Source organism: Corella eumyota, chromosome 5 (genome assembly GCF_963082875.1).
Source record: "Corella eumyota chromosome 5, kaCorEumy4.1, whole genome shotgun sequence".
NCBI classification, from domain to species: Eukaryota; Metazoa; Chordata; class Ascidiacea; order Phlebobranchia; family Corellidae; genus Corella; species Corella eumyota.
The window spans coordinates 13,467,704-13,495,528 of NC_137494.1; the positions used below are offsets into that span (position 1 = coordinate 13,467,704).

The 27,825-nt window shown below is 27.9% G+C and overlaps 1 protein-coding gene across 1 annotated transcript; it reads right to left on the reverse strand.

Moving 5' to 3' along the window:
* Positions 1–1,537: 1,537 nt before the first annotated feature.
* Positions 1,538–27,654, reverse strand: LOC145752064 (mediator of RNA polymerase II transcription subunit 13-like). Its single transcript, XM_082568261.1, has 39 exons — positions 27,382–27,654; positions 25,561–25,737; positions 25,342–25,426; positions 25,085–25,169; positions 24,718–24,798; positions 16,576–16,721; positions 15,038–15,174; positions 14,903–14,966; positions 14,661–14,798; positions 14,421–14,591; positions 14,175–14,340; positions 13,968–14,069; positions 13,031–13,559; positions 12,538–12,677; positions 12,247–12,371; positions 11,904–12,136; positions 11,653–11,704; positions 11,361–11,431; positions 11,025–11,157; positions 10,590–10,960; positions 9,672–10,186; positions 9,318–9,493; positions 8,792–8,929; positions 8,335–8,451; positions 8,066–8,236; positions 7,766–7,977; positions 7,104–7,239; positions 6,938–7,018; positions 6,449–6,653; positions 6,205–6,382; positions 5,620–5,814; positions 5,287–5,507; positions 5,008–5,165; positions 4,759–4,917; positions 4,456–4,644; positions 4,238–4,380; positions 3,929–4,118; positions 3,428–3,506; positions 1,538–3,247 (listed from the first exon to the last, which is right to left on the reverse strand). Exons 1-39 carry the CDS (start codon positions 27,448–27,450, stop codon positions 3,115–3,117), a joined length of 6,471 nt encoding a protein of 2,156 aa, XP_082424387.1. The 5' UTR covers positions 27,451–27,654; the 3' UTR covers positions 1,538–3,114.
* Positions 27,655–27,825: the final 171 nt, after the last annotated feature.

The following is a 27,825-nucleotide window of genomic DNA, read 5'->3' on the forward strand; positions in this document are numbered from 1 at the left end:
ATATGCCTGCATGACCCGCAAAAATTGATTCGCCGGTAAAAGTACGTGAGCTGTTAGCCCGTAGATAGCAACAACACTTCAAGCCTGCTGTAAGTTTTAAAACAAATATTAAAGATCCGGGTGCTGCCATCGCAAATATCCGGATATTAGAGCACTTTGCTATGTTTAGCCTGCAACATTTCGACAGTTCTGTTATTTTTCGACGTGACTCTATAGTGTAAGTGTTCATAACTGCCAGCTGGCTCGATACTTGGCCGAACAGTAAAGGGGTCTAGTGACTGACACCTTGTCAGCTTTTAAAGTTCAATTAAACCAGCAGAGTGGCTGTTTGTCAGTTCTGCAAGCGGATGTAGTTTTTCATTGGTGGTTTTACATCACGGATATAACTTGATTTAGTAACTTTACATTTAAACTCTTTGTAAAATACTTTTTTGACCAGAAAAAGGCTACTTGTTTTAGTCCTTAAATTTACCGCCATTTTTGTCCGTCATTTATTTATTGATCTGTAAATTTTCTATAGAAATAAACAGTCAAATTTAGCCTTTTTAATACATATTTTCCTTAATATTATAAGTTGATACATAATCTAATCTAAAGTTTAATTTTTAAAGCCTAATTTTAAACGCTCAAACTTGAAATTATCTAGTTATTATTCTGTTCCTTCAAATTCGTAACAATTCGTTTAAGTCTAACGTAGGCCAAGCACTTTTTTCTGCGGCGCTTTAAGGAAAAAAAACGTTTAAAGCAACTAAATTAGGCAAAAAAAAACGTTTTAGGCAACTTAAGAAAATATTTGTGTATGTTGTTAGCCTAAAAGTCTTCAGCAGGCCTCTAATTTTGTTTTAAGCGTTTTTTTGGATGTTTAAGTATAATAAAAGAACAAATTTATATAACAAAATTAAAAGTTAAAAAACTTATTGATTAAAAGTTAAAGAACTTATTTAAAAAAATTAAAGTTTAATGTTTTTGTTACTATATAAAAATTATTATTGTATAAAAGAGTATTTTTAAAATGTAATTCCGATTTACAGAAAACGTTTATATTGATGACGTCAAGAGGTTGTTCAAGTGGATGACGTCATGGAATGTGAAAGTGACCAAATAATATTAAGGTACACGTTACTGTTTAAATTATCGATTTTTTGTCATTTAAAAAAATGTAAAAATGTTTAATAGTTATTGCCACAACATTTTTAGATTGAATACATAATTTTTTAATATCCAAAATAATATTTTGTTTAAATTAAAACCCTAGTTCATTTATAAAATCTAGGATTTTTTAACCGCAAATTCAAGACAAATCAAATCTTTTTTTTTTAGTTTTAATTTTTCTGATCTAGTTTTGTTTAATTAATTTAAATGTTGTATTTTTTGCCTTAATTTGTGACATAAGGCTTTAGTTTATACACAAGCATCAATTACAACATAAGGTCCTAGGTTTAATACCAGGCAAGGACATTTTAAAACTGATTTCTTAATTTCTAACGATCTAAAATATTTTAAATAGCTTTAAAAAAATCAAAAATTTTGTTTTCGTAAAAGACAAGTTTGTTTATTATTTAACGAAAAAAAAAGCGAGAGATGTGACGTCACTATATACAAAAAAGAGAATCAATTCATAAATCACCAAAAAAAAAGAAAAAATACGAAAAAATGAAACAGTATGGAAAAGTACTAAAACGTTGATAGAAAAAATACAATGCATCTCAAATTATCTGGCAACCCTGGGAAAAATGAGGGTAATTGTTTGGCAACCCTGGAAAAAACAGAGCTTCCCCAAACGTTTGTAGAGCGATTTAAAAATGTATTTTCTAACAAAAAGTCGTTTTTTAAGGGTCAACTCTTATAGCAACATACAAAAACATCTCTTTAACTTCTGGGCGTAAAAAAAATCGCACGAAAACGGGTAAAAAACGGCGCAAAAATAACAAATTCGCGAAAAATTCGACAAAAAAACGTGAATTATTTGATTTTATTCATCTTTATACAATATAAATGATTTTTTTCTTATTGTACATATCGCATTTGCGAGAAAAATACGCTTTACAAATTAGGCAGTTTTGTTACACGGCGTTTCAAAAAATATCCGCGTCGCTTACACGGCGGTACAAAAATAACTAACAGTTTAAATAATTAATACCATCTTTAAAAAAGAGCAAAAAAAAGAAATTATTATAAAAAGGATGAGTTTAATAAGAAAAAGGGTTGTTTTGCAGTAAAAAAAATATGCAAAATGCAACATTAAAGCAATCGTTACAACCAAAAAAAACACTTTTTTATAGAGTTGAAAAAAATTAAATGTTTGATTTTATTTTCTGGGATTAGGATTTTGGTATTGCACAGTTCGAGAGCAATTTTTTAGCACTTGTAGCAGCAAAGAGCCAAATGAAAAAAAATAAATTTTTTGACGAAATTTTAAATTTTTTTTAAATCACCCAAAAAAATTTTTTTTTGTAAAAAATTTCAAACAAAATCAAAAAAAAATATTTTCATAAAGATTAAAGAATTAATTGACTTTAATAAGTGAGTTTCTGTTATATTTCATTAAATTAAAGCAAATAAATTAAATTTAAATAGAAATAAAAATCAACACCTTCACATTTTGTTAACTAGTTCAAAAATGCTGAATTCTCTCTTTTTAAATTATTATAAATAATTATTAAAAAAAAGCAAAAATAATATTAATTAGATTTTGGATATTTGTACAATACAAGAATTTAAAATTGGCAGAAATTAAGATTTTAATTATTACAGGGACACCTTTTTTTTATTATAATTAGATTTTGTTTGTGCAAATTATGTTAAATTTTTTCAAAATCTGTAAAATTAATATTATCTTAAAGTAAAATTAATATTAATACTGTTAATTTGTATATTATTTAAATATGGATTTTAGGTGTACATTTTTTAATATTTTGAATCGGACCAAAAAAATCTAAGTAAAAAAAATCCCAAATTTTACCTCAAAAAAAAAAAATTTTTCTACCATTTTATTTTAAACTAACTAATAATACATTTTTTCCCTTATATTTAAACCCAAGTGCTGCATTGAAACCATAAAATAAACACGATTTCTTAACCAATCTAAGTGCTTTAAACTCATTTTATGGAATTTCATAAAATATTTTGTATGGTTTTATAAAGTTGCATTAATGATAAGCAATGTACGGGCAAACAGGAAGTTCTGTCTTTAGAAACTGGGTCTCTAGTGAGCCAGGACAATGCATTGTAATTTTCAAGAACAAATCTATGAAAAATTTAAAAAAATTAGCAAATTCATTAGTAACTAAATGTTAAAAAAAATAAGAAAAAAATAATTTTGCTAAAATTAAAAAAAATCTAATAAAAGAAATCTATCAAAAAAAAAATATGTATTATTTGATTTAAAATATTTTTTAAATAAAATAATAATAAAAGCATTAATTACCTAAGCACAACAGCAGTTTTACTTGAATCTAGTGGGTGTTCATTTTTTCCCAGTCTACTTCCACTATCCGTTATTGATGCTACAAAATATAAATATATTATAAAAAGTGACTTTTCATGAATTCAATACAAAAATATATTTAATATCACAAGATGTCCCTATATATGCCCTACGTTTAGCATATTAATTGTCATATTATGATTGCAACTCTCAACTAATATTTGCCTGCAATAATTTACCCTATGCACCACAAACAGCAGTTTTATTTATTTTAAAGGCCTAAAAATTGGACATACATATATATTTGTATCCACCTATCTCTATGTTTAAGTTCGGTGGTGTGGTAGTGGTCATGGCATCAGATTATGAGTCAAAAATTATAAAGTTCAGGCTGCACCAATGCCACACTATTTGCCCTTGAGTCCATCACTTACAGATAGCTTAAACACGTCACAACATTACACTATTTCCAAATTAAAAATAAATAAATAAACCACTTACTTTGTATGTGAAGTGCAGACCTCAAAAACACCGGACAACGATTTTGCGCTTGGGGACAAGTTGCCCAAAACCACTGGGGTAAAGGGCCAGGGGGGGCAGTAGAGACTAGGTAGCCGAGTGCGAGAGGTTGCTGGGACAACGAGGCATCCTCACCCCCTTCTGTCGACAGCGAGCGATCGGTCGTGGATGGCTGGTTAGAGGATAAACAATTTAAATATTTTTTTTGAGAAATTTTAACTGAAAATATTTTTAAACTTTTTAAAATTTTTTTAAATTTGACTCCTTGAAATTCGACCCGTGATGTCATACCTTGATGATGTCATCGTCAATGTTGTTAAAAGAATGAGAATTGTTCACAGGAGAAGTTGGGTTCATGAGTCCTCCCAATCCCGTAATCTCCATCAGGATCGCATCCTCTTCGAAATTAAGGATGTCAGGAGGAAGCAAACCATCTAAAAAAAATTTAAATATTAGAAAAAAAAAATTTTTTATTTTTTTTTGTTTAATTTTATTTTAATTTTTTTTACCTGTGTCAGTGGTCCCTAAGTTGAGCTCTTCTTCGCCCCCTGCTGGATAATTTGGAGCGGGGAGTTGAGCCATGGCTGAGGTGGGGTAAACGTAAATGTGGGTTACGCTGACATCACCCGGTGTTTTTAATTGGGACGACTGACTCACTGCTGCACTTGAGCGACCAAAAGTAGTTTGTTGAACAATATCTAAAAAAAAAGTAAAAAAAGTTTTTTTTATAAAAATTTATGTATTTCGAAATTTTGTTGTAAAATTAAATTTATTTTTTTAATTTATCTCAAAAATTTAAATTCGTTTCTTACCAGGCATTAGCATGATAGCAGCATCAGGTTCTAGAGATGTTAAACAAGCACTTATAATAAGCGAGGAATTCTCGTTGTTCTGTTGTAATCTACATTGTGAACATTGAGATACTTTTCCGCTGGTCAGCAAACTTTTACGATTCAAATATTTTGCCCAATCTAAAAAAAAAAAAATTTAAAAATATAAAAAAATATTTTAATAAAAAAAACACAATATTTTTTCAAAAATGGATGACTCGTCATTTTTACCTCTTATTTCGCCATGACTCAGCCTTCCCAACTTTCCGAGGACAATTCTCCATGGTTCAGTGGACACCCTAGTGGTTGCGTTGATGCAGAACCGCCATAATTTTCCGATCGCTGTGCTCCGAACAGAAACGCGGTGTTTTCGTTTAACCGATAACCTCCTAAAAATAAATTTTAAAAAAAAATTTGGAATTTTTAATATTTTATTTCCGATAATTTTTTTAAATTAAATAAAGTTTCGGAAAAAAAAAACTATTTTTACAAATAAATATTTAAATTCACCTTATTGGGACTTCTATATTGATACAACATGTCTCTAGAATTTCACCACACTGGTCTGTGGCACTTGCCAGCAAAAATTTCTGGTCATGTGACAGACAATACGTAACGAAGAGCACGTTGCAGTTATCAGCTTCACTCTGGTTCTTAAATGTGTCAAGAGTCTGATTCCTGGGAGCGGAAAGAATGTAAGGAGGTGAGTAGAGACTGGAGACTTCTTTGTTCTGAAAAAAAATTTAAAAAAATTTAAAAAATAAAAAAATTTAAAAAAGTCGGAAAAAAAAAAAAAAAATTTTAAATAATTTTTATCAAAAACGAAAACTAAAATATTTTTACCCGTTCTACATTTTTTATCATTTTTCGATCGCAAGCAGAGGGACCGAAACATGTCATGGACCTGATGTTAACCTCATAAGGTAGGTTACGTCTACATTGTGCGTACGTGTTAAATGAGAGCCCTCTGATAAATTGGACAAACGATTCTTGCTTGTTCGTTGACGAGGCTTGGACCACATTCTCAATCGGAATTATCTAAAAAAAATTATTTTGTAGAATTTAATTTTTATTTTACCAATTCTATGTATATATATTTTTAGGGGGGGATAGGGGTGTGCAATTAGGACAAGTTTGAGCTATCCATAAACACTGGGCTTAAGAGTGAATAGTGTGGCGTTGGTGCGGCTTAAACCCAAAACCTTTTGGCTCGTAGTCCGAGCCATTTTACCAATTTTAGTAGACGATAATTTTATATACATATATATTGCTGTTGTGCAATTTATATGCCAGAAAATCACTCAAAATGCCATTTGTGATGCATCGGTAAATTATCAAAGGCAAATATTAGTTTAGAGTTGTGACCATATTATGACATTTAAAATGCCGGCTGTAGGGCTAGCGATTGACTAGTTTTTTTTTAATTACCTGTAACACTACATGGTCTCTTATAGGTTTCGGCAACGAATTTTGCAGCAAAATAAAACTTTTCCATAAACCGTGTGATAATGTTCCGTTAAATGGGTCAATTATGTATACCACTATAGTCGACGCTGTCTGTGCATTATAGGGGGGAGGGTACAAATTACGGGCATTTTCTTTGGTACTGCAAAAAAGGAAAAAATATTTTCATTAATTTTAATTTTTTTTTTCAAAGTTAAAATTAACTTACTTATTATTTGAGTTGGATTGAAAATTTTGTCCCATCATTTGACCCCCTGAACCTGTGGATTGAGGTCGTGACCCCAGCTGTGAGAAAGGGGTGTTTCTCCCGCTGGGGGTCGACGGGTTTGTGCCCTGATATTGACCTCTTGACCTGTTTTCACGAACATGTAATGAGTTGAGTTCTAGACTTTCCTCGGCTTTTAACAAAGGAGCTAAAAAGGGGAAAATAATGAATTTTAAAAAAATATTAATTTGAAAATTAAGTAAAAATAGACATTTTGTATTTAATTAACAACACTTAATTAAGCTTAATTATTGGGTAATTATATTTAATAATATCCCAAACTGCTAAAGGCAACTCAAGTCTGGGTTGGGGTAACAAATGTTACTCTATGTTTAGGTCGTGAAATCAACCTCTTCCCACATTGAGGATAAAAAAATGTGTAAAAAAAATGGTAAAGTAGAACTAATATTAAAAAATAAAGATTTTTTTTACCTAAGCTATGCAAACAGGTTTGTGCATAAAGAATCAAATTTTCGACTTCTGCATTTTTGCCGTTGTTTTTACTTAAATTAGCTGCAAAAAATTACAAATTTTAGAGTTTAAAAAAATTAAATTTTTTTAAAATTGTTTAATTAAATTAAAATTCTAAATAATTTACCTGAATTCAGGTATTGTTCAAATGCAGGGTCTAGCGGTAAATTTGCTAATTTTTGTGAAGAATTCTTTGATATTTTTAAAATTCCGTTTTCTTTTAAAACTCGATTTATTGGTTTTAATCGTCCCAACCTACAGGCCTTATGAAAAAAAATAAAAATTTTAATAAATAAAAACAAAAAAATAACTAAATTTTTAAAATACTAAATTTGAAACATATTATATTATTATTGAATAGATTCCATGCAAAAAAATTTGTAAAATTAATTAAAAAAATAATTACAACCGTAAAAGTTATTATGAACATTGTACAATAATTATCGCAATTTAGAAAAAATAATAATCTACCAAAGATAAATATATATGCATAATGTAGCTCGATGTGTATGTCAAATATATATATAAGCCTACAAAATAAATAAAACTGCCATTTGTGGTGCACTGGTAAATTATCACTGGCAATTGTTAGTTAAGAGTTAAACAATATTACGACAATTATAATGCCAACCATAGGGCAGGCTATCAACTAATAGCTAGTAGTTTTTTTAGAGATTTATCAATTTATCACGAATGTATAAATATATATATATATATATACCAAAGGTTGGTATAAACATGCTTCTTCTATTTATTAATTAAACTTAAATAAAAAATATATTTAGTTACCTCATACAACGAACTCAGTTCTTTGAAAAACAATTTAGTAGCAGCCATGATATTATCACCATCTGGACACACAACAACATAAGCAACATCTCGTTGTTGAGAATATGGTAACAACATCAATTTCTCCCAATATTTGAGCGCCTGTGGTGACACCGACATGCGGTCCTGGTCGTAGCCGACTAAGAACGAGGGTATTGGTTGCGGCTCGTGGTCTGTGACACAAAAAGTTACATTTTTACCTCAAATTTAAAAAAATAGTTTTTTATTGCAAAAATTTGACTTTATCCTCAAAATTTTTACTTTTTCCCGTTTCTTTACAGAATTCTCGCCAAGTAAGCGGTCCTTTAACATGCTGAGTCATCTTGTAAGACCTTGACATATCTCGTCTTTGGATCGCATCCTGGAGGACAGGTTTTAGCGACACTAGAAGGCGATAGACATCAAGTGAGCTCGCACAGGACAGCACATCACCTAGTGGTAAGAAATTATTAAAATATTCGAAAAAAATAATTTGAAAATTTTTTTTTTTTTTTATTTAAAATATAATTTAAATAAGTTAAGATATTTACGTTCAGATTCTTTCCAAGGGTGAATAGGATTTAGAAGCGAATCGGGGTCAATTTTGCCAGAGTTCTCCACAGATGAAAGGCTGACACTAAGTGCTTGGGCAAAGGCTTCACATTGGTCTAAAAATTAAAGTTTTTTTTTATAAATTTAAATTTTATTAAAACAAAAATTTAAAATATATTTTTTAATTGATGTATGTAGTGACAAAAAAAACTAGGCATTACTACATAAGGTCATAGGTTTGATTCCCACTGCTTCCATGTTGTGATTTTTCAAATTTTGTATTTTTTCTTTTTTAAATTTTTCTACTTTTAACTTTTTACTTAAACTAAAAAAAATTTAAACTTTTTTAAATAAATCATGCAGTTTTAAAAACAGTAGGCATAACTACATGAGGTCATAGGTTCAATTCCCACTGCTTGAATGAATCTTGTAATTTTTTAATTTTTATATTATTACCTCTTTTAACAATGATGTTATCACAGCCAGTATTATTTTGTTGCATTTTATCGCTAATTTCTCTTCGATTATAAACATTAAAATGAAAAGGAGTTGCACAACATGACATTGCTAGTTTCAACACATCTTGGAGACCATCTAAAAAATAAAAAAGTTTTTGAAAGTTTTTGAAATTTAAATTTATATAAAATCCTAGTTAAGAATCAAATTTTTTTTCCTTATTTTTTTATCCTCGATGTAGAAAGGTTGACTTCACAACTTAAACATAAAGTAACCTTAGTTACCCAACCCAGTCTTAAGTTGCCTTTGCCAGTTTGGGATAATATAGCCCGATAATTAAACTGCTGATTAAGCGCTGGCTCAGCAGGAGTTCATATCGTTTATAGCGCCTTACTCAAGGGCGCTACAGCATAAAAGCAGTGGGGATTAAACCCAAGACCTTATGTAGTAAAGCCGAGTGTTCCGACCACTACACCACGCTGCCAGTTTTATTTTATACATATTTCTAAAACATTAACTTTTTTACCTGTTGTAGTTTCTTTAACAGCCAGTTGCAATTTATTTCCAATTTTTGGTGCATCTTTTTTATAATTAGGTCTCAATGACCTCATAATAACATCTTCAAATTTGGGGCCGACTATTTCTAGTTCATCTTCAAGGAATAAACCAGTTCCTACGGAGGCCATACGATTACGAACAGCACTAAAAAAAGTTTACAAAAATGTTAAAAACTTTTGCAAAAAAATGTTTTAAAAATTAATTTTTTAAATTTTTACGCCCAATTTTTTTTTTGAATTTGACCCCTAAAAATGTTTTAAAATTTTTACCTCCAATTTTTTTTTAAATTTTTACCCCAAAATTTAGATAAATCTTCACCCACCTGAAACCACAACTGCATCTGTACTGGGGCTCAGCTGTGACGTTGGGTAAATACCCCATTTCGACATCGTCTCCGTTGATATTCATGTTACAAACACACAACGCACACTGATCAAAAGATCGATCCCGAAATAAATTCAAAACCGAGTCCGACAACAAAAGTGTCATCCAAATTGCAGCATTGCCGTTACGGTCCACGCACAAGCTCCGGTTACCCCCAAAGTGGGAGTTCGGGGTTTGTAACGATGAAGCGGGTGACTCTAGGGGGTCAACACTTTGAATCCCACCTCTTCCCGGAGTTCGAGGGGTTCTGGGTGTTGGCACTGAAAATGTTGCAGGGGAGTGAAGGGGTTGTGTTGAGGCGGGGGTTCGGATTGATGATGAGCGGTTAGGGGTGCCAGGGGTTACACTGATACTGACCCCAGGAGTCGCAGGGGTCACAGGTTGAAAGTTCAGGAAGTCTGATGATTGATCTTGGATAATATAAGGTTCAGATGCTGGCATTACAGGAGGAAGCTAAAAATTAAAATTTTTGAATAAAAAAATAAGTTTTTTAGAATAAAAGAATCTAAACTTTAATTTAGGCAAAAGTTGTAGAGTCACAAGGCACTGCATATCACAACGTGAGGCCCTGGGTTTGATTCCCATTGCAGTCTGTAAATGTACCTTAAAAAAACTGTTTTTTGATAGTTCGTCAATTTACTGAGCGAAAAACAAAATGAAAAACAGAATTTTCAACTAAAAACTAATAATTTTAATTTATTTAAAATTAAGCAGTCGTAAGTCAATGACTAAGCTCTGGAAATTACAACATAAAGTCCTGAGTTAGATTCCCATGGCAGCCTATAAATGTATCAACAAATATAACACCTTAATCAAAACAAATCAGTAAATTAATATTTTAGCAAAAACTTTTTACCATCCATGAGGGGGTATATGTTATAGAATTGTGAGGTAGTTCGTAATTTGAATTATCCGCAGAGTACAAGTACTTCATGTTTAACGGCTTATAGATCGACGGAATCGGGAAAATCGACAGATTTGTCGTGCGACATTGTTTTGTTGATTCGCTTGCAATACCACGTTGCAACGAAAACTCGAGTTGTTTTTGAATGGTAGAATCCCCTCTGTCGCCTCCTAGAGTGTGTTTGTAGGCCGACTCGATGCTATGAAGTTGCATCAGGTCTGGTTCAACTACATGTTGGGGTAAGTGGGTAAGATTTGTGTGGGATTTCCCCTCAGGAGAGAATGATTCATTGGAAGGAGGTGTTGGAAGGATGCATTGCAAGTCTGAAAAGAATTTTGGTTTTAGAAAAATAAAAAAAAAACGATAAAAAAGCTAACAACAACAAACCTGATACAACAACGTTGTTGGTGTTGCTCGGAGGAAGATGTTTTCTGTCTCCGACATCATCTGGAGGAGTGGGAGCTCCTCCTGTGTTGTCCTCGTCAGCAAATAACTCCTCGGTAAGATCATCCATCGAAAACTGAAAAAAGTCGGAATTTTAAATCAATTTTTTTCTCTCATTTCTCTCACTCTCATTTAATATTTGTCCTCAATAATTTAACAGTGCACCACATACGACAGTTTTATTTATTTTGTAGGCCTATAAATTAGACTAAAACATATATATTTATTACACTAAGCTCCGTTATTTATATATTTTAAGCATTATCACACTACATGTACCTCTAAATCTGATGACTTTTTGATAGATTTTGATGAAAGATTTCCTGGGAAGGGAGAAATTGTTGTTGTACCTACTCATAAATCAGAAAATTTTTAAAAAAAAAGAAAAAAAAATTATTTTTTTGTACTCTTATTTTTTTTTTGTTATTACAGAATAATAAAAAAATTCTAAAAAAAATAAAAAAAAATAAAAAAAAAAAATTATTTTTCTTATTACAGAATAATAAAAAAATTCTGAAAAATTTTTTACAAAAATTTCAAAGTTATTTTATATTAAAAGATTATTTTTAACCTGATCTTATTGGTGACTTTAGCAGGGCTTCCAAAACATTACGACCAATTTCCTAAAAAATTAAACCAACTTTTAAAAATCATATTAAAACGAACTAAAAAATATTAATAAAATAACATTTTGTGATAATTTACAACAAAAGTAAATACACAGAACGGTGGAAATCAAACCCATGGCCTCAGCTTAAGATAACTTGGATGACACTTTTTTACTTTTTTAATAAAATAAGAAACAATTTTACAAAAACTCACAGATTTCACAGAAGGGTTATAATTATTGTCGTTGTTGTTATTAATCGAGACAGTAGACCACGAAGGATTCGAAGTCGGCCATCCAGACGTCTGCAACGACTGCGAACCAGGTTTGAGGCTAATTTCGGAGAGATTAGTAAAAGTATTTTGGGTGATTGAGTCTTCGACATCATCGTCAAAGTCGTAGGGGTCATTCGGTACCCTCATGCCTGCTAGGTGGGGTTTGGAGGGACCTAAAAGTGTTTACCAAAATTTTAAAATTAAAAAAAAATTTTAATTTTTTTTTTGTGAAATTTTAAATCAAATATTTTTTTTATTTTATAATTAAAGTTTAAATTCTTACCAAAGGTAACATGTTGTGGGTTCAGGTTATTATTTTCGAGTTGGTTTAATTGCGGATTTTGTTCAAATTTTATATTTTCGGTTAAGTTTTCCGTCATTTCTACTTTTAATCTTTTTGAGGTTAAACTAAAAAAATATTTAAAAAAAGTATAAAAAACTATACCTTAAAAAACTAAATAATTAAAAATATAGAAGCTTGGGTCTTAAGTTTAATCCCTACTGTGAGCATATTTTTTTTTTTTTTTTTTTAAAGTTAGCAATATTAAAATATTAAAAAAATGATTTAAAATACCTTTGGTATTGTAACAAAGAATCAACGGTTGATCTAGTAGGTTTAAAACATCTTTCTAAATTATCTCGTTTCAAAGAAGGTCTACTAATAAGTGGTATCTCCATTTTTTTGGGTAGTTTGTAAGATTTATATTCACCAACCTGTAGAAGTGTAATAGTTAAAAAAGTTTAAAAATTTTGAAATTGCAAAGGTCAAGATACTCGACATCACTACATAAGGGTCTGGGTTCGATTACCACTGCTGATAAGTAATAACGACCCTGTCAACTCATGTTTGAGAAAAAGAATTACTTCTTATGAGCACAAAAACTAACGGAAAATGATCAGGCAACTATAATCAACAATATACGAAACTTGCAAAGTCAACTCAAGACTGGGCTAGTGTAACAAATGTTACTCTATGTTTAGGCTGTAAATTTAATCTTTTTACATTAGGATTAAATTAATGTACAAACTAACACAAAATTTAGAAATAAAAATTGTCATTTTCTTACCGTTCTTCTAACTTCTAAATCTTCAATTACAATATTTCCGTTATTCTCAACACATTGCTCAAAGTTATTGTTTTGTTGTAATAAATGATTGTTTTGCCATTGTTGGCCATTGTTATTATTATTCCCGAGTGATACAAATGGTTTTGACTCGTTAACATCATCAGGTAAAATATTTGACAACCCTGGGACTTTGAATTTATCGGAAACGCTGTTTTGCAAAAACTGAGTCGCGTTAGTTTTTAAATTTACAAAATTCTGATCTGAATGTGGATCGAAATCGACATTTTCCGTCTGATTTTCATTTGGAAACGCTGGTGTTCGTATTTGCGGCAACGTTTGATTGTAATTTGGCAACACTGTGTCCGAGTTACGCTCGGTTGAGTTCTCGGTAATCCTCCGATGAAATGCAGTCGGAGTTGAGTTGTTGTTGTTGGATTTTTGTTGTTTTTCAAGTTTAATTGGGTAGCCGTTGTTTTCTAGTTTAATGTTGTAGTTGATATCCTGACTGTTTAATGTCATGCAATCATTCCTAAAGAAATCAATTAAGTCTGTTAAGTCAGATTCTTAATTTTGGAAAAAAAAATATATATATTAGGCTAGAAAAGTCAAATTTTTACTGAAAGTGGTAACAATTGTTACTCTATGGTTATGCTGCTAACGGTTAGAACACTTGGCTTCACTACATGATGTCCTGAGTTCAATCCCCACTGCTTTTATGTTTTAGTACCTTTATCAAAGACACAACAAACAGTATGTGCTCCTGCTAAGTCAAAACCATTCAGCAGATTAAATATTAACATATATAGTTACTAAAACTGCCAGAGTCAACTTGAAACTGGGTTGGGGTAACAAATGTTACTCTATGTTTAGGTCGTGAAGTCGACCTTTCCACATCGAGGATAAAGTGAAAAATTTAATAAAATTTGATTTATTTTACCTGACTCCTTTAAAAGAATCTTTGAACTTCCAGATTGGTTTATTTTGGTTTTGTGTTGAATTTATTTGATCCGGAGGTTCCATTTTGATGTCAATATGAGAACTAAAAAGTAAAAATATAAAAATTAAAAAAAAAAAAAAATATTTATAAAAAAGTATTTCCAAATTTTTTTTTTTAAGTTTTCTAAAAAAAGATGTCATTTTTTACCTTGATACGGATGTTGGGGGAAGATCATTTGAAGAAGAAGGAGAAGAGGTGAGTTGGCTCTCGATTCTCACTCGGTCGACTAAAGACGATGATAGACATGCAGTCGGTAATACATTCGTCCGTTGGCTGTCTGTTGGGAGACTGACAGTACTGTTACTTGTTACAGCTAGAAAAAAATAAAATAATTTAAAAAAACTTCCAATGCTGACAGTGGGAATTGAACCCAAGGCCTTTAGTTAAACTTACAAGTAGATCTTGCATAATTTAGGGATCGTGCAGGTGAATTATTTAGGGTTGAATTGACCGACTGTGGACCCGTCTGACTGGCAACTGACAGTGGTCCGTCTACAATAGAAGCGGCCGTTGGTGTCCGAGCATCACCTAAACTGTACCTGCCTGACGAAAACGACTGTTTGCCTAAAAAAAATTATTTTACATAAAAAAGTTTTCAACATTTAAAAAAAAATTAAAAAAAAAATTTTTTACCTTTTTCTTGGTGCATTTGGGTTGTAGAATTTTGTTTAGCTGGAGATGAAGGTATTTGGGGAGTATTAAACTTCCCCTCATTCTTAACCCCAACTGGGGTAAGCACGAAGTGTGAGGGGTAATTCATATGAGCCCCACCTAAAAAACAAATTAAATAAAAATTTCAAAATAAAAATAAATTTAAAATTTTTTCCAAAAAAAAGTTTTTTTAAAAAAAATTTTTATTTAGAAAAATAATTTACCAATAATTATTTCTATGACAGCGGGAACCGGAATCTGCTCCTCAACATCTTCGTCATTTTCATCCTAACAAGGGGAGGAAAAAATTTAAAATAAAAATTCCCTAAAAATTTTGAAAAAAACAAAATCGTTTTTACCATCATATAGTCTTCGCAACATCCAAGAGGATAAAAAGGTCTCCACTCCTCCAGTAATTTCTTTACAGTTGGATCATGAGGAGACCTTACTGAATCTCCGGTTAATTTTGCCTCCAACCCATATGGTGCAAGAATAACTAAAAAAATTTAATATTTAAAATTATTATAGTCAAAAAAAAAATACAATCCTATAAAAGGGTTACTTATAGTGGAAATCAAACCTAAGACCTTCTAAATTATTTGCTTTTAGTGGGAATCAAACCTAAGACCTTCTAAATTATTTGCTTTTAGTGGGAATCAAACCTAAGACCTTCTAAATTATTTGCTTTTAGTGGGAATCAAACCTAAGACCTTCTAAATTATTTGCTTTTAGTGGGAATCAAACCTAAGACCTTCTAAATTATTTGCTTTTAGTGGGAATCAAACCTAAGACCTTCTAAATTATTTGCTTTTAGTGGGAATCAAACCTAAGACCTTCTAAATTATTTGCTTTTAGTGGGAATCAAACCTAAGACCTTTTAAATTATTTGCTTTTAGTGGGAATCAAACCTAAGACCTTCTAAATTATTTGTTTTTAGTGGGAATCAAACCTAAGACTTTCTAAATTATTTGCTTTTAGTGGGAATCAAACCTAAGACCTTCTAAATTATTTGCTTTTAGTGGGAATCAAACCTAAGACTTTCTAAATTATTTGCTTTTAGTGGGAATCAAACCTAAGACCTTCTAAATTATTTGCTTTTAGTGGGAATCAAACCTAAGACCTTCTAAATTATTTGCTTTTAGTGGGAACCAAACCTAAGACTTTCTAAATTATTTGCTTTTAGTGGGAATCAAACCTAAGACCTTCTAAATTATTTGCTTTTAGTGGGAATCAAACCTAAGATCTTCTAAATTATTTGCTTTTAGTGGGAATCAAACCTAAGACCTTCTAAATTATTTGCTTTTAGTGGGAATCAAACCTAAGACTTTCTAAATTATTTGCTTTTAGTGGGAATCAAACCTAAGACCTTCTAAATTATTTGCTTTTAGTGGGATTCAAACCTAAGACCTTCTAAATGATTTGCTTTTAGTGGGAATCAAACCTAAGACCTTCTAAATTATTTGCTTTTAGTGGGAATCAAACCTAAGACCTTCTAAATTATTTGCTTTTAGTGGGAATCAAACCTAAAACCTTTTAAATTATTTGCTTTTAGTGGGAATCAAACCTAAGACCTTCTAAATTATTTGCTTTTAGTGGGAATCAAACCTAAGACCTTCTAAATTATTTGCTTTTAGTGGGAATCAAACCTAAGACCTTCTAAATTGGTTATTTTTAGTGGGAATCAAACCTAAGACCTAAATGCAGTTACTTTTAGTAGAAATTAAACCTAAGACCATATAAAGTAGTTACTTTTAGCAAGAATTAAACCCTTAATCTTTTTATCGAGTTACTTTTATTGGGTATCAAACCAAAGACCTCAAAAAAACTAAAAAACTGCTTTTTTAACGTCATTATTTACAAAAAAAAATAAATTATAAAAAAACTTTAAATAGCTTGCCAGTATTTTGTGTTGTGCCAGTTCTAACAGTTTGTAAATGTTGATAAGTAAGTCGTTCAAGAGATTGATGTTTAGCAACTTCCACTGTTGTACAAACTGAACTCTCCCCATGCAAGAAGAAGGAAAATGAGAAAGAAAACCGGTCACTAAAAAAAAAAATAAAAAAATTAAAAAAATTAAAAAAATAATTTAAATCAAGTTAAAAAATAGATTATAAAAAGTATTTTGAGACAAAAAGCAATCTAAATTAATATTCCCATTTTTTACAAACACAAAATTATTAAAAATTCCAATAAATAGCAAAACAAAACATAAATCCCAAGTAATATAAACATATATTCCATTTAAATAATCTAAAACTTTAAGATACCATGTTGAAATTATTTTATTACAATATTATAAGCACATGATAAAAAAGGTTGCCCAATTTCCTGTTTGAGAAACTAACAATTAAGCTTTAAAAGTTTAGTTTTTATTGAATACTAGGTCAAAAACAAATTCAAATGTAATGACGTATATGTGACCAATTAATTATCAAAATAAAATGTTGTTTAATTAAAATACGTAACAATAAAACAATTTTACAAAATAGGTTATTCAAAATAAATTTAAGTCCTTTACTTTGAAGGAATACAAAATCAATTTCAGAACAGATAAAATAATAATGACCGGCAATGTGGTGTAGTGGTAAGAACACTTGCTACAACACTATGAGGTCGTGGGTTCAATCCCCACTGATCTCATGCTGTAGCGCCCTTGAGTAAAGCGCTATAAACAGTATAAACTCCTGCTGAGCCAGCACTTAATTAACAGCATAATTACTGGGCAATTCTAATCTATCATATCCCAAACTGGCACAGGCAACTCGAGACTGGGTCCGGGTAACTGATGTTACTCTATGTTTAGGTCGCACATTCGACTTTCCCACATCGAAGAAAAAGAAATATACAAAAAAAATGACTAAAAACTAAATAATACCAAAAATGTAACTTTTTTACCCAATATATGTTTAAATAAGTTATACATAAATTAAATTACATAAAATACAAAATTAAATAAAAATGTTATACTATAATATCAGATTCTTAATCAAAATTTATACTAAAAATATAAATAAATAGATATCTAATTTATTTTAATTTTTAATTAAAAACAAGACCGTAAGTTAAGTCAAAGACATTGCATCACGAAAAAGATTACAACACAAAATATAACTAATAAAATCCCCGATATAATTACAAATATCACTGTTCCACAGTAAATAAAAATGACAATAAATTTTATTTGCCTATGTTAAATAACGCACTAAAATAAATTTTTAAAAAACATTGTCAGTTTTTTTTTTAAATAAAAACATATGCTTTATATATATTTTAATAGGCTAAAAAGGACATATTTTAAATATATAAACAATATTTCTTCATGATATAAAACAAATTAGATAAAAAATATAAAAAAATCTTAAAAAAAGTTAAATTTTTTTTATTAAAATATTACAAAAAAATTTTAATCTAAAAATTTATAAACCGTATTTAAAAAAATACAAAATATATTTTTTACTATATTATACTATTTTTACATTTATATAAACATTAAATATGATGTTTTAATGTTAAAATGACTCATAATATATCTTATACCAAAGTATCACGTTTTAAAATTACCATGATTCAAACAGAGCTAAAATAGAAAGTTAATATTTTTGATATTATTATAAATGCCTTGTTAAGGGAATTTTGGAAAATGAAAATACGTAATTCACAATGTTTATTAAATTCTATGGTATTTTTTAAGCTATAGAAAAAATTTAAAATTGTGTAAATTTCTAAATTCTTTCTAAATTTTGATAATTTTAATTTAAATATCCAAAATTGGGTAAAAATTTACTAAACTATGTAATATAGTAAAAATTTGGCTATAGTTATAACACATTAAGATATGTTAATAACTTTCCAAAAAAAATTTATCTTAAAAACCAAATTAAATGCGTATTTAATATTAGATAATATTTTATTCTACTTTCATATTTATATATTGTAAATATGGAAAAGTCGACTTTACAATCTAAACATAAAGTAACATTTGTTACCCCGACCCAGTTTAAATTTGCTTTTAAAAAAACAAAATGACATGCAAGCAGTGGGAATCAAACACAGTACCCTTTGTTTTTTAAACTTAATATAACAGAGTTTAGATTACAATATATACAAAATAAGATAATAGTTGCTAAAACAAAACATCAATTAACCTATACCAGTAGTAAATAGGACCATAAATCAGTTATAAACTGACATGACAATAAAAAAAGCCCATTTTAGTAAATTAAAACTATTTAGTAAACAATCTATATTATTGTAAAAAATGTTTTATATAAATATAATAAAAACCATTTAAAAACATATTTATTTAAAAAAAAATAAATATATTTGGTTAAATTTAAAAACCATGTCATGATATATTATAAACCATGTGTAAAAACGTAATAAATATGTCATGTTAAAAACCATGTGTAAAAATGTAATAACTATGTCATGTTATAAACCATGTGTAAAAATGTAGTAACTATGTCATGTTTAAAACCATGTGTAAAAATGTAATAACTATGTCATGTTATAAACCATGTGTAAAAATGTAATAACTATGTCATGTTAAAAACCATGTGTAAAAATATAATAACTATGTCCTGTTAAAAACAATGTGTAAAAATGTAATAACTATGTCATGTAATAAAACCATGTGTAAAAATGTAGTAAATATGGCATTTTTTAAATCATAAAATTAAATTTATATTGTTGAAATTATTTTGCATAAAAACATAAGTAAAAAACTTTTTCAATAAGAGATACATTGTATTAGGTCAATTTCGGCGGCTGTATAAGTAAGTAGTAGCGATAACAGTTATGTACAAAATCAATATACAACATCTAGTTTTAACACACTATAGATATAACAGCGTTGAAATAACAGAAGAGAGCACTGTAGCGTGCACCAATTGCTAGTTTATACACACACTAACTAGAAGCAGTGGCAACAAAATTTGGGAACGCATAAAAATTTTAAAAATTAATTTTTAATTTTTTTTTTTTTGGTTTAAAATTTTTTTTTTTCACTATTTTATGTAGTTTTCAATCAAGTTTATTTTCATATTTTATTTGTGAAATTAAAAATTAGTAATTCAGCATTTAGAAAAAAAGTATAAATTCACAAATTTTTACATGTTTACAAATTTTTAAAACCCGTTTTTATATACTAACACATTTTAAATACAAAAAATGAGCACTCCATAATTTTTTACAACCACACGCCTATGCTTTATACCGTTTCGTAACTTATAGCCTGAGGGCAATACTACACACCGTATTTCATATCTAATTCGAGGCGCAAAAAAGTCCAATAAAAAATGTTTATTCAATATAATAAAAAGGCAACCACATATTCTGATAATGGCTTTAAAATTTAAAAGGTTAGATTAAGTTTTTTACTTTAAAAATTACGTAAAAATTTGATTTAATTTAGGGTATTATATAACCTAAATATATATACAATTGATTGATTAAAAATGTATATATATATTTTATCTTATCTTTTAAATCTGTTTTATAACTACCACAAAAATTAAATAATATTTTTTACAATTTTACCATTTTTAAGATAACATAAATTAAAATATCGTTTTTTGATAGAAGCATCTTAAAAAATGTAAAAAATATAAATAAATTAAAAATATATCATTTAAAATGTATAAATAATAATTAAAAAAATATTTTTTGTAAAATCGTTAAAACGGCCCATATATTTATTTTATACAACTACTAGTTTCTAAAGAAAAACAAATTACCCAAAACCTCAACCAGGACCCATAAAATATAATATCCTTTTTGGGGTATTATGTTACCCTGTGTATTAAGAGTTAAATTGGTACCTCACTTAACTTTGCAAATTAGGTAAAAAAATGTGTATTAAAAATTATGGTTAATTTTAAGTAGTAATTCTTGAACTAAAAACTTTTACCATTTTTTAATTTATTTTATTTAAAAATTTTATTTTTTATTTAAAAAAAAAAAGTTTGTATGTTTTTTTAATAGTGATATTAAGAAAACAGACACTGATTATTTATATTTATATTTAAATTTAAATTTAATGTTTTTAACGTTACCATTTTGTTTTATTAATTAAAAATATTTAATAAGCGTACTATAGTATATATAACTGATTATAATATTTTGAAAACACAGTATGAATGAAATACAATAAATCGAAACTACAGTATCGTTTTCTATTGTAAGTATAAAAGAACATTTCTAATAAACGTATGGCTTTGTTTTTAATTAATAATAACAGTAATATAGGCAATATATTAAAAGAAAAAATTACCTATTTAAATTTATATAAACAAAAAAAGATAATAAATCTATAATAAAGTAAAATTTTTATTTTTTTAAAAGATTTTTTAAAACTTTAATATCGTAAGCTATTTTATAAGCTTTTTTAAATTTATAAATGCATACGTTTACTCTAAACATATTTTTAATATTTAATCAACAAATTTTTTAAAGTATTTTTAATAAATATATAAAAATTTTTAAGTTACAAAACATAACCAAAAAAAATCACAAAAATATTAACCAAAAAAAAAATCACAAAAAATAAATATTTCCTAAGCCTTAGTTTTAAGTAAAAATATCTTTCACAGGAAATGGAAAACAAGCAAAAGCATTCATAGCAAAAACGTTGTAATTAGCTGGATTTAAAAACGTTTTCAAATACGTGATTATAGTAAAACCAAACCGCGACTCTTTCACGACCAAGATCGAGTATTTGCAACGCAATTGGTCGGCAAACGGTTATTAATCATATAATACGTAACCCAATAATAACGAGAGACGTATATTTGAGACACAAAATTTAACTAATATTTTAATAAAATACGTATATATATTTTAATTATCACATTTTTATAAAAATTTCTGTTTTTTTGTATAAATTAAAGGTGTAAGATATAGATGTATTAAACTGAGGTTAGTATATTATTATATTACATTTAAATCGGCACACATAAATTACCATTTGAAAAGTGCGACCGAAATATAAGATAACATCGTAAACTTAAGCATAGGCGCCTTTTACAAAAAATTAGGGGGTGCTAAAAATACATAAAACTCTAAAAAATATTTAAAACTCAAACATTTATTTACAAAAAAAATTAGTATATTAAAAAAAAATTTTTTTTTAACAATATTTTTAATATAGTCGTTTATTTTTAATTCATTTAAAAAAGATTTCAAAAAAAAACTTAACTTTTCTATACAAGGGCTTTATGTACTTTTGATATAAACGTGCTAATATATATAAACCACCTAAACCACTTTTACAACGTATTTTACAACATGGCTATTACACTTAAATTGAGCTAGTTAAAACCAAAGTTAATGTGTTATATAGTGTATATTAATATGAAATTTATTAGTATTTTCTATGTTAATGTATAAATAAAAATAAATTATAAAAACCTAAAACAACAAAATTATTATTTATTAAAAAAAGTTAAAAATCTTAAAAAAACACACACATACAGTTTTTAGAACAAGTACAAAAAACGCCAAGTATATACATCAAATAACAGTACTTGCCATCAAAGAGTCTTTACTAAACAGCATAATATAAAAGCGAGCAGACGTTACGCTTTGATAGTTAAATGCTAAGCAGGATTGTTCACATATATTATTGGTAGTCTTATGCAACAACGCTTTACAAGAATGAACATTTTTTTAGGCGACCTTGTTCATTTTTTTAAGGTTTCAAACCGGTAATATTATATTGACAAATCGTAATTTAAATTTTGAAAAACATTATTAAGTTTTTTATTAATATAAAATAGCTTTAATATAAAAATTAATGCTGTCCAATTTTTGTTGAATTTTAACACCTATGTTTATATTACATCGTTAGTTCTGCTTTTAAACTTAAGTACTACCCTTTAAGACATATAGGATTAAAAAAACAAACTATTAGCAGTGTTTTAAAATAATAATAATATCATATTACCTACATTTTAAACAACATGATAACCGAACCTTTTGAAACAATAATATTTAACTCCCCAAAACAATATCATTCTTACTTAAAAAAACAATTTAGTATCATTAAATAAATGATAAAATATTGTTAAATAGGCTATATAAATCATAAGGTTCATGCTAATATTTATGTTTAAGTTAGCACAACTTATACCATTAAATTTTAAGCATATGAAATGTAAATATTGGATGTTACATGTATGCTTAAGTACGAAATAATCCCGACTATTATAATAATAATAATAATAATGATAAGGTATGTATGGTAAAACTTTTTTAAAAACTTTAAATTATGACCATTTAAAAATATTTATAATAGATAAGTACAATTTTAAATGCAAAAATTTTAAAATCTTTTATAGATTTTTCAGACACAAATAAAAACCTGCACAGTCAAATACAAAAGCAAAGTGTTTAAAGAAGGGTTTTATGTACTGCAAAGGTTACTATTAAGCCTTTCCTTCTTTCTATTACTTCCTGAATGGCTTATGCATGTTATAATATACTAGGTAGTGTTAGGTTCAAATTTATAGTTTCAAAACACGATTTTCGTTTTCAAAATAAAACAAAACTAAAAATGAATTTAGCACAAAATTTAACCGGTATTATTTTGAAAAATAAATTTATCTAATACAATTGTAATACATCTTTTAACAGATTGTTTAGAAAATTAAAATTCAAGTCAAAAATTACAAATTTTACTTCTAAAAAATAAATCAGAATATTTAGCAAATTTATTTTAGTAGGCTATATTACATTAAACACATACTTTTTACCATATATATTATTCCATACTGTTCAAGTTAGTTATCTTAACATAATTTTTTTGACAAAATAACAAAAACTGTTATCGCAATTATCAGTTAGTATTAAAATGAACTAGGAGTATATACTAATGATTTGTTTTTAAGCATATTGTATAAATTACATTCTAGACACCACTCTATATTCCCTATGGTATATTTAATCATTAAAAAACAACCATAGACTGTATATACATTGTATAGTAGCTTATAAAAGACTAAAAGTATATTACAATAATACAAAACAAAAATTAAAAGCATATTTAAAGGAAAAAAATCAAAGTTAAAATTTTGATTTAACTTTTTACATTTGATAAACAAATGTTATTTAAATTTGGTTTAGAACCCTAAAAAATGGATTAAATTCTTAAAAAACAACCTTCGGAAAGTAAAAGTTATTTTATTTTCAACGACATGCTATTAAATATTTATAAGCTCTCCCAGCTATTATATTACATAGTACACATACAAAAAAGAATATCAAAATGTATGTGTGTTAGGGCCTTATAGTTAATATTTAAATACATTAATGCTAAACTAAAACAAAGTATATTAGCTTTTTTTTAAATCTGATAATAACTGGTTTAATAAAATTGATTTTACTACCAAATTTTTATTATAATAGTTTTTTAAAAATATACATATAAGTATCTACATACTTGTATAGCCAAAATATAAAATTTGCTCAAATAAATAACAATGATATAGAAAAATGATTTCACATATGCTATTTTACTAACAAATTTTGTAATATATAAATAGTGTATATATATAGTAATAGTTTTGAAATAATCACATTTGTAAAACTATTTTTTATTCCATTTACTACATACGCCAGGAAATGAACAAAAAACAAATCTATTATACTAATTAATCATTCACATATCACAGACAAAATATGCTTTAATGCCAGTCAGATCAGTTATTTTATATCATGTTTATTAATAAATTTTTATGGTATAAAGCCATGTTAGGCTGATAACACTTGAAAAGTATAATAATTTATCAATTATAGTGTTCAACTTAAAGTATATCACATATACGTTTAGTCATATAAATATTAAATTTAACAAGTTGTATATATATATATATATTAAAAGTAAAAAAGTTTTTTTACCAATTAACAAATTAAAAAAATTCTGTATAGACCACATTACAAAAATAACATACAAAATTAAGAAGGTATATTGCCTTGCAAAATTGCAGTTATGTACTAAGCTTATTTTAGCTTAGCTCTAAAATTACCTTAACTATTAACTTACCATATGTCTTCATCATATTCTTTACTGTACGGTTTAACAAACCAATTTCCAAGTCTCACAAAATTCTCATTTAAAAGGCATCTAAAATAAAAAACATAAGTTTGTATGTGAAGCAAAAAAAACACACACAATCTAAATAAAATAAAGCTTAGTGGCTGATATAGATTTATGTCTAATTTATAGCCTTCAAAATAAAAAAAAATGGCCGTTTGTGGTATGGGAGTAAATTATTGCATGCAAATATTAGTTAAAAGTTGTAACCCTATTTCGACAAATAAAATCTGGCCGTAGTGCAGGCTATCAACTATTTTTTTTCTAATAGCCATTTTTTATGAAATATGAGTAACAAATTTTGGTAATACTTCACCTTTCTACTAGATTATGAATTGCTTTAAACAGCAAAGTCCTACATTCATAAGTTAACCCTTCGTCCCAACTCCCCCTCAATTCATCTAAAAAATAAAATATAGTTCAAAACTGGTTTTAGTGTGTGAAAAAAAGGCATCGGGTGTCACTACATGAGGTTCTGGGTTTGATTCCCACTACTACCAATTTACAGCATTCTTAAATAAGAGGTTAATAGTATTTACTGACTTTACGCATAATTTTTTGTGTTTAGTTTACCTTTTAATCCTTTGTGTTGTGATATTTCATCAACATGAGGTTCGTCCCCCCACCAAAAAATCCACAATTCTTTATCATACGTGTCCTTTAAATGAAAAGTACAAAGTACAGATTGTGGTTAGTTTTATAAATAGTATAGCCTATATGTAAAGTGTGGTAGTTATAAACCCTATAAAAAACAACGATTTAAATAAAATGACATTTAAAAATATGTTTTACTTGTGGGTTTGAGCTGTTAAGAGGAACTGAAGAGCTTTTCTTCGGTGCCCGGCGCCACACTGCAAGAATATCGTTTGCCAGACATTTAGTGAACCCCGATAAAACGGGGTCATCTGACAATCCCAGCCCAGCAGACATAGAAGCAAATCGGCACCATTTTATTCCACTAAGATCAGCCTAAAAACAACAATTTTTTTATTTTTAAATCATTTTAGAAATTAATATATGTATATATACAGTACTTTTATAGTAATGTATATTATAAGTTGTAATCTGTCGTTAAACAAATATTTTTTATTAGTTTTAAAGTTAATGGGGCAAAAGCTCTTAAAATTTACAGTGAAATTTAATAATTCTCAAATTGTTATATTAATTTAAACTTTTTAAGTCATAAAATTGGTAAATTTATACACAATATAGTAAGTAGGCTATACAATTTATAATAAAAATAGTATTTTAAAAATGTAATTAACATTTCTCAACTTTCAGAAATATTGAATTGCGATAAGAAATATAATTGGTTTTACAAAAACTGGAACCAATCAATCATTAAAATTATTAATTACTTATCACAAAATGCCAAATAGTTACAAAAACCTATATATTCAGAATACTTAGAAAGAGTTTTGTAAAAAAAAAATTGAAAAACATTTTTTTAAATTTTAAAAATTTTTTTGGGCGACCCTAAAAAAATTATAAAGCCAAATTTTACCCAATTTATGGTTCAAAAGATGCTATAGTTTTTACACATGGCGTTTGTACTATAAAATGGCATTGTCACTGCCTAACTATATATAATACTAAAAAATTGTGATTACTCATTAGATATAGAAATAGTTACTAGTGTGTTCTATGTCATAATTTCCTGAGCTTAGCCATTGTTTATGTGTTGATTTTCAATGCATTTACATTTTGTTTTTAAAGGACAACTTTCCTATCAATTGTTTCTTGAATTAAAAAAAACGAAAATGAAAATTAAAAAATTTTTGATAACCAGTTTTTGGGGATTTCTAAATTTGTAAAATCCATCCTTTATAATAAAATGATTTTTAAACTGCCAAAATTTACCGTCCAAAAATTTTGTATATTTTCCAACAAAAAAACATTGTGTTTTAATTTCTAAAACTAACACAAGCAAAATCTAAATAACAATATTAATATCCTCTTTAAAACAAAGATTAGAGTTACAATGATAAAAAAATCTATAAATAATTAAATAGGTCCACTGTTAATGTGTAACCCCTTTAAATAAACATTGTATTGTCCTTACACATTAATCGCACGCAAAAAACTTGTGACTTTGAAATGCAGTTCAAACAACAATTTTATTGTTCCCACTTACATTTTAAATGCAGATTTATAAAGCTATTTCTTGAATTGTTCAAAATCTTTACAAAGTTTTTAAACTTAATTTTGTTATAAAATTTAATAATTGGCCGTTTTATTCATATTATATATTTAACTTTGTTAATTTATGTATTTATGTAAAATTATAATCCAATGCTTTTTGTTAATATGTATACATAATGTTTATTAAAGCACTCAGATTAATAACTAGCTTGTTAATTTAGGTTTTCGAGTTAGATTTACAATTGTACCACTCTCATTTAAAACTGTAACAACTTGTGACGAAAATTTTTTTTTTATTTTTAAAAAATTTAAGTTTATAATTGTCTGAATTGCATTCATTTTAACATACAAACTTCTGACAATAATAATGTCAGAGTAAAGAAAAACAAAAAGTGAATACACAAAAACAGGTTACAATCAGACAAAATTTAAACTTGAAAATTTGAGGAACAAAATTATCTTTCAACTTACCAATGAAAACACAGTTGAATGACAGTCATCCAAACGTGCCCCGTTTGCTACTGAATTAGAAGTACTCATTGCGAATTATAAAGCTTAATTATGTCGTAGACAACATTTCAACGACTGTCTACACATGCTTATTTAAGAAACCGTAAAATTGTTTTTTTTTCGAATACTCCAAGTAAAATCCAAGCTAATGATAAATCCAAAGCACTTTTAGAACATCTATATCACATATTTATACAGCCAACTATATTCTACTAAGCCTAAGCATTAAAAAAACATGTTAAATTAGGCTAAATTAACTCAATTCCGTAATGATATAATTTTAAAGATCATGGCGACAGCTGCTCTATCGGCCTTATCTACAACGCTTTTCTATTGGCCGGTCTGATCACGTGACCAATCAAGTGAATGAGAGCAAGTTCAATCAAGCACGGAACGGAGAAAAGC

Excerpts from the sequence above, each read along its gene's own strand:
- LOC145752064 (XM_082568261.1), bottom strand. The coding sequence starts at position 27,450 with ATGAGTACTTCTAATTCAGTAGCAAACGGGGCACGTTTGGATGACTGT. Across the intron at positions 14,967-15,037 it reads GTTGCGAAGACTATATGATG|GATGAAAATGACGAAGATGT; the intron begins GTAAAAACGATT and ends TCCCCTTGTTAG. Across the intron at positions 4,119-4,237 it reads TTGACGATGACATCATCAAG|CCATCCACGACCGATCGCTC; the intron begins GTATGACATCAC and ends TCCTCTAACCAG.